Source organism: Macrobrachium rosenbergii, unplaced genomic scaffold (genome assembly GCF_040412425.1).
Source record: "Macrobrachium rosenbergii isolate ZJJX-2024 unplaced genomic scaffold, ASM4041242v1 13895, whole genome shotgun sequence".
In the NCBI taxonomy this organism is placed as follows: Eukaryota; Metazoa; Arthropoda; class Malacostraca; order Decapoda; family Palaemonidae; genus Macrobrachium; species Macrobrachium rosenbergii.
The window spans coordinates 1444188-1451691 of record NW_027100721.1 but is presented as its reverse complement, the minus strand read 5'-3'; the positions used below and the strand labels follow the sequence as shown (position 1 = coordinate 1451691).

The window sequence follows — 7504 nt, the reverse complement described above, 5'->3', positions numbered from 1 at the left end:
CAAACTACAGGGATGCGGAGCTTATAATCGGATTGAACAACACCTGTCTGGCTTCTTCCTGGACCAGCACGGCGGTGAAGAGCACGAGACTATAACACACCTACCCACCAAGATTGGTTGGGTGGCCTTCGGGCATACTGGGACGTCCATGAGTCAGACGCCAGTCTTTCCCATGCACCACATAACACCTGTTAACACCAACAACGAGGTGAGCCAGCTCCTTCAAGATCACTTCAACCAGGACTACAGGGAGAGCGAGATTTGCTCCCATATGGAAAATTCTGTAGAAGACAAAATCTTCAACGACAATATGTGATAGAGCTACCTCTATGAGACGGATCAAAACTCCCAAACAACCGTGAAATGGCCATATAACGTACTGCAAGTCTCAAGAGGAAGTTCAAGAAAGGCAGCGACTACAAGCAGTCTTATGTAGCTGCCATGGAAAAGTATATCAAGAGAGGGGTATATGCAGTCTGTACCAAGCAGCAAGTTGAAGAGCGACGATGGGCGTGTATGGTATATGCTGCATCATTCCGTGCTCCACCCAACAAAACAGAAGATTCAAGTGGTCTTCAACCTGAAGGCAAGATACAAAGGCACATCCCTGAACGATAAACTTCTTCAGCGGCCCTGATATGACCAACACATTAGTCAGAACTCTCCTCAGATTCAGGAACAGCCAGCACGCTGTCACGGCCAATATAGAGAAATGTTCCATCAAGTTAAGGTCCCCGTACAAGACAGAGACCTTCATTTCTTCTGGTTACCGAAGAATGATACAATGCAAGACTGGATAGTTTACGAGATGGGTGTGTATGTGTTCGGCATGCGGTCGTCTCCAAGCTGCATGAACTACACCCTGCGACCCACAGCTGAAGAGCACGGTCACAAGTACAGTGAACAAGCATCTCAGGTCATCACTACTAGTTTTTACGTCGATAACCTTCTCAAGGCCCAAGACGATGAAGAATACCTGAAGAAACTCATCCAGGAGCTCCTCTCACTCTGTGCTCACTCTGCGCGCTGCGTTACCTAGGTGCGGCGGCTCCTACCAAGAAAGCACAACAATGCCTCTGGTGATTGCCTGAGTGTTGAGGAGCTGACTGCAGCCGAGAGCATCATCTGGAGGCCCACACAGAGGGAAGCCTTCCCCAGAGAAGTGGCTGCCTGCAGCCAAGAGATCAAACGAAAGATACTGATGGCCAGCAAGATTGTGAAGTTGAAGCCTATCATACATGAAAGTCTTCTCCACGTGGGCAGCTGCCTTCAGCACGCACCCTGCAACAAGAACATTGCTAATCCCATCATCCTACCCAAGACATCACTGGCAGTCCATCTGCTAGTTCGATGGCAGCACGAGAGGCTGGGACACTGCGGTCAGAACTTCCTTCTGGCAGATCTTCGCCAAAGGTTCTGGATAGTGCAAGCGAATGCAGTAGCCCATTCAGTGGTGAGAAGCTGTTTGAAGTGCAGGGCTATCTGCGCATGCCCCATCATCCAGGAGATGGCTGATCTGCCTCAGGATCAACTCTTTCCAGGGGAGCTAGCCTTCCCGAAGAGTGCCACCAACTGCTTCAGACCCTTCCTTGTGAAGATTGGGAAGTCTGAGGTGAAGAGATATGGGGTGTTGTTCACCTGCCTCACTTCTTGAGCGCTCCACATTGAGATGGCCAACTCTATGGAAACAGACACGTTTCTCAATGTATTGCGGAACTTCTTGGCAAGGCGTGTCCTGTCCAGTCCATCAGGTCCAACAATGGGACCAAGTTCGTCGGTGCCGACGCAACGCTTCACGACGAGCTCAAGAAGTTGAACCAGACCACCATCAATGACGCCTTGACAATGAAGGGCACCTCCTGGCAGTACAATCGACCCGTTGCTAGGTAACCAATTGGTTCTTAGCCACGTAAAAATGAGTCTAATCCTTCGGGCCAGCCCTAGGAGAGCTGTTAATCTGCTCAGTGATCTGGTTAAACTAAGGTATACTTAACTTAGTACAATCCACCATACTCATCTCACTAGGGAGGCATATAGGAGCGACAAATCTGCTTCATCAGAAGAGTGATAAAAGGCATCTGCCATCAACAGGTACTAACAGACGACTCTCTCAACACCCTCTTCTGTGAGGTTGAAGCTATAGTGAACAGCAGACCCTTGGTTTGCGTCACCGATAATGCCAACTGTCTGCTGCCACTGACCCCAAACATGCTCCTCAACCTCAAAGGATCTCCAGGCCCCATCACGAGCACTGCCTGCACTGTTCAGTACTCACGCCTCTGCTGGAGGCAAGTCCAGCACCTCTCAGACCTGTTCTGGAGGTGCTGGACAAGGGAGTACTTGCCCCCGCTCCGAGAACATCAACGGTGGACTACCAGACGTCAAGACCTACAGAACGGCGACGTGGTCCTCGCCTTGGATGAGAAGGGACCAAGAGGTACTTGGCCTCTGGTGAGAGTCATCGAGGTCATCCGCAGTGCTGATGGAAGTGTGCTCAGTGCCCGCCTGAAGACAGATACCAGGGAGTACCTCAGACCCGTTTCGAAGATGTGCATTCTCCTCAAGGGTGAACTCAGTGCAAGTGAAGCGTAGTGAAGGGTGAACGCCGTGTGCTGCCCATAATTGTGCCGCAGGATCTTCTAAGTAATTAAGTGCCTCACTTAATAGGGGGCAGTGTAAGATCCTGTGCAAGCCCCTCCCACTTACTTAAGTAACTTGTAATCATTGGAAGTAAATTACTAGGAAAATTTAGTAATGATGGAAAAATTGCTAAGTTTGCCATTTACCAATAAGTTTCTCGTTTTCTAATTTGACACCAATTTTAAGAATACCACTTTGAAACCGTAAATAAGATATATCTGGATAAAGAGAAACATACGAATCAAAGATATTGAATGTTACAAAATCCATATGGAAAAGTGCCTTGTTCAAATGTCATTATTTAATATAAACTTTCTTATCACAATGAATTTGTATCATAAAATGATCTAGTATTTGTGTCTGGCTTGTGATCTGACGTACAAAGAATTTCCATGCATAGCAGACTTGAAACGTTCATTTGATTTTTTTGTTGTTATTTTATTGTATCATTATACAAATGAGGTTGATCGCTTGTGTGTGATTTGTGGAATTTGTCATGTGTGTGAAATTTGCATTGTTGTTGGTTGCATGATTGTTGAGCGAAAGACGTTGAGAACAGTTTTATGTATGTCACCACCAGCCCGCCTGCAAGAAGGATTGCTTGCGTCATTAATTGTAAACAGACCTGTGTTTGGGATAGACTTTGCTAGTGTGTCCTGTGAGTTTGGAACTACCAACTAACGCAGTGAAGTGAATCTACAGTGTGTCTTGGGTTTTAGGACACTGTTATTTAGCAACATTCTGAACTTGGTGAGGCTAGTGGTGGCGCTGTTTAGGCTAATGCTTGGATGAATGTTTCTGCCTTTTGTGAGGCTACAGAAGTGAGCTGGGTGCGTGGTGTTTGTTTACATGCAATGTAATTCATGTAGTGTTTGCCATGATCATAGCAATTTCATTTTGTCACAGAAATTTTGGTCATATAGCATTGTAGGATTGTTTCTTATTGGAATTCTCTTGTGTTTTGGATGTTTGGGCAGAGTGCTGTCCTGGCGCCCGTTGTGGTTGCTAGTAGCCTGGGGATGCCATCTGTGAGTAAAAGCGATTTGCATGTAAATGAAACAATTTGTTTAATATGGATTTATTGTTTGTAGAGATAAGTATGCATTTTTTTTGTACAGTAAACTGACGTAAGCTGTTTGTTTGCAGCAAATGTCTCTGAAAGTCACTAAAGCTTTACAAGAAGTTGAGAGTAAAGAAACTGAGGCTTGAAGAGATTATTTTAGCCACTCACTAGTCAAGACATAGGCTCCCTCCTGCTGACGATTGAGCTTGATCTACGGGATACTAATAGGTTAAATGCTAGTCCCCCAGAGAGCAGGAGATTTGACAATCTGGTATGGCTGCTGTGGTCTGCAGCAGCTGCATTCATTGGATTCTATATATATGTATATATGTATATATATATATATATATATATATATATATATATATATATATATATATATATATATATATATATATATATATATATATATATTACTTTTTATGTTGTAGAGCTCATGTGAAACCCTATGGCTTTTAAATCGCGTTTCTGAAGTCTATTGTTTATATTATCCTTTTGCAGTATTTTAAAACTCAAAATATTGGAGATATTTTTAAAACAATAGAAACAAAGGTATCTGAACTGACATGAAAGAGAAAAATATATTTATAAAACTAATGCTGAACTTCCACATAATTTGCAATAAAAATTCTGAAATTAGACAATACAAACTTTGAAGCTATTGAAACTTCTTATTTTAAATAGCTACCATCTTTGTAAAACAAAAAAAAAATACCAGTAATGACAAATCTGAAAATGAAAAATATTTCACACCAGTGAAATAAACCGAACACCTAAATGGCCAATAAATTTATATAAGAAGAAGAGAGGAAAAGTGGTTCCAGAAGTGTGAGAATAAAATTGAATAGGAATAGCAAACAGAATACCTGGAACATCTCGCGCATCGTGGAAAACTTAAACAATATGAACTACATACTTGTTACACTTATCTAAGGTTATTAAAAAAAAAAAAAGTAAAAAGTGCGTCGAAGTTTCTTCAGCGCAATCGAATATTCTGTACAGCGTATAATCAAGGCCACCGAAAATAGATCTCTTTTGGTGGTCTTGGTATAATGCTGTATGAACCTCGGCCCATGAATCTTTAACCACGGCCCGGTGGTGGCCTGTCCTATATCGTTGTCAGATACACGACTATGGGTAACTTTAACCTTAAATAAAATAAAAATAACTGAGGCTAGAGGGCTGCAATTTGGTATGTTTGATGACTGGAGGGTGGATGACCAACATAACAATTTGCAGCCTTCTAGCCTCAGTAGTTTTTAAGATATGAGGGTGGACGGACAGACAGCTGGCACAATATGAAGAGAGGAAATAACCCCTCTGCACACACTTACCCATTTGAGAGAAGCACTTTCGATGATCTGGGTTATATGATGCCTCTTTAACTATATGGCACAATGGACTGTTAATGCTTCGAAAGCTTGGAGAAAAGCAGGATTCATGGGTCTTTGTTACTTTTTAAAGTAGGAGAGAGAGATAGAGAATGTTAAAAGGTTCTTAATTTATCGTTATTAAAAACCACGATGAAAAAGAACGTCATCGCAGGTAAAATTTGAACACAGTCTCTGCATCAGGCTAACCATAAATAGATCCGAATCTTGAGATAATACACTTTCTTTAAACTATTCAGTGTTTTAAATGTATAATTATTTATAGGATATTCTGTTACTAAAGGCAGTAAGTATTTGGCTAACGTCATAGAATCGGTCTTCAAGGAACCCCCTCCTCAGGTACCGTAGGCAGGCCATACCATAACTACTACATAGGTTTTGCTAGTATTATTGTCAATAATTTCCTATCTTGTCTCATATCCAGTATATTTTCAATGTAAATGTATGTAGATGATTTTAGGATAAGTTGTTTTTATTCTATTTTAAATGTAATAGCTTTTTTACAGACGTGGTAATGTGGCAATGCCCCGAAGCATCGCTAATAAAGCTCTGTCTCCTGTCTGTGGCTGGTGCTCCTGGATATAGGAGAGTAGAGAGAGAGATATATATATATATTTATATGTTATATATATATATATATATATATGTATATATCAGATATATATATATATATATATATATATATATATATATATATATGTATATATATATATAGCTATATATATATATATATATATATATATATATACCAATATATATATATATATATATATATATATATATATATATATATATATATATATATTATATATATAATATATTATATATATATATATATATATATATATCTCCTTTTTTCTAGAATATATTCATCATATTGTATATCATCATATATTGTTTTGCATATTTACTCTTCTATTTATCTCTGTCTGTCTCTCTCTGTCTTCAAAAGAGAGAAATTTTAACATAAAATATTTGTGGTTGCTGATATTAAACCTCGCTTTTGAGATCTGAATGTAAGGAAAGTGTATACGTTTGGTAACGACACCTGGCAAAAAATGTGTTTTGTGAATCTAAAGCATCTCAAGTAATTTTGTGAAAGTTTTCACAAGCTTGTGTAAGGTAAAGTGAAACTTACTTATTATTAGCATAATATAATAAGGTATATTAGGGAAATTTTGACTTAATGAAATAATTATTGGTAAATCTTTTTGTGCATTTTTGTGCGTTCTTGTGGTTACAATCTCTTGACATTTTACATTTTATATATTGGTTATTTAACATTTATTTACTTAGCATTTTAAATATTTCTTGATAATTTAACATTGCATACTTGATTTAATCTTCATTTATTAAGATTTTCTTTTCTAATATTGAGTAATTCTTGATAGTTTCTATTTTGCTTGATTAATTTAATTTCTTGGTAAATTAAAGTTTTGTGATTTAGTTTTGTTTAATAATTTAATTCAAAAATTAATAAATTTTTTTTTGTTTTCAAGTAATAGTAAATTTTTTCAGACTGTGAATTCTAGTTATAAATTTTGAACTTAAAAATACATTTTTGTACTTAAAAAAAAAAAACTGTTTCATTTATTGACCACCAGTGAATAGGGCTAATTGTGTGCATAAGGCAAAGTGATAAACATGTTTTGTTCCTTTAGTTTTGCTGAAGTTAATTAAGACCAGGGGACACAGTTAAAGTTGGTTGATGGAGTGATGCCCTTTTGCTGTAGTATATTTCTTGTTTAATTGTTGATGCCTCACACTTATTTTGATAAACTTAGTTTGATTTTCACATGATTAATGAAAATTTAAGGGATCACTGTTGCCTTTAGAGTACTCAGTCATAATTTTTATTGCTATGAGAGTTCAGGTATCTGTCTGAAGTGAGGTAAATTTTCGAAATCTGTGTTTAGTTGTGTAATAACCAGGTACTTGGTACACTTCATGACAGAGTATATATATATATATATATATATATATATATATATATATATATATATATATATATATATATATATATATATATATATATATATATATATATATATATTTTTTTTTTTTTTTTTTTTTTTTATAAACTGGCCCTTGGCTTGTGAGAAATTGAAACAAAATTATAATTGATGCTGCCATGAAACCAAGAAAGCCCAGTTTACGAGCAAAAGGAAAAGTTATTTGAAAACTTACCTTAGACTTTCCTGGATTTACAATTGAATAAAGAAGGTCGCCATATGGTAAGTAGACTGCTTTTACAAATTTACAGGGGTTTATTTACAGACTTAGCAAGTAAACAATGAGACATAGAACAACATAATCACTGAGGGGAACAAGGATGCAATGATTTGGCAACAAGCAAGTTGATCAAAATTGGGGCCAATATGCAATACAATCAGGCCAATGATAATAATAA

The 7504-nt window shown here is 37.8% G+C and overlaps 1 protein-coding gene across 1 annotated transcript; it reads left to right on the top strand.

The window, feature by feature from the left end:
- Window positions 1–469: 469 nt before the first annotated feature.
- Window positions 470–2592, top strand: LOC136837929 (uncharacterized). Its single transcript, XM_067102799.1, has 5 exons — window positions 470–586; window positions 671–916; window positions 1040–1612; window positions 1744–1886; window positions 2061–2592. Exons 1-5 carry the CDS (start codon window positions 470–472, stop codon window positions 2590–2592), a joined length of 1611 nt encoding a protein of 536 aa, XP_066958900.1.
- Window positions 2593–7504: the final 4912 nt, after the last annotated feature.

Coding starts and splice junctions, on each gene's coding strand:
- LOC136837929 (XM_067102799.1), top strand. CDS start 470: ATGCAGTCTGTACCAAGCAGCAAGTTGAAGAGCGACGATGGGCGTGTA. Junction 587..670: donor AAGTGGTCTTCAACCTGAAG/GCAAGATACAAA, acceptor AACTCTCCTCAG/ATTCAGGAACAGCCAGCACG. Junction 1,887..2,060: donor TACAATCGACCCGTTGCTAG/GTAACCAATTGG, acceptor CTGCTTCATCAG/AAGAGTGATAAAAGGCATCT.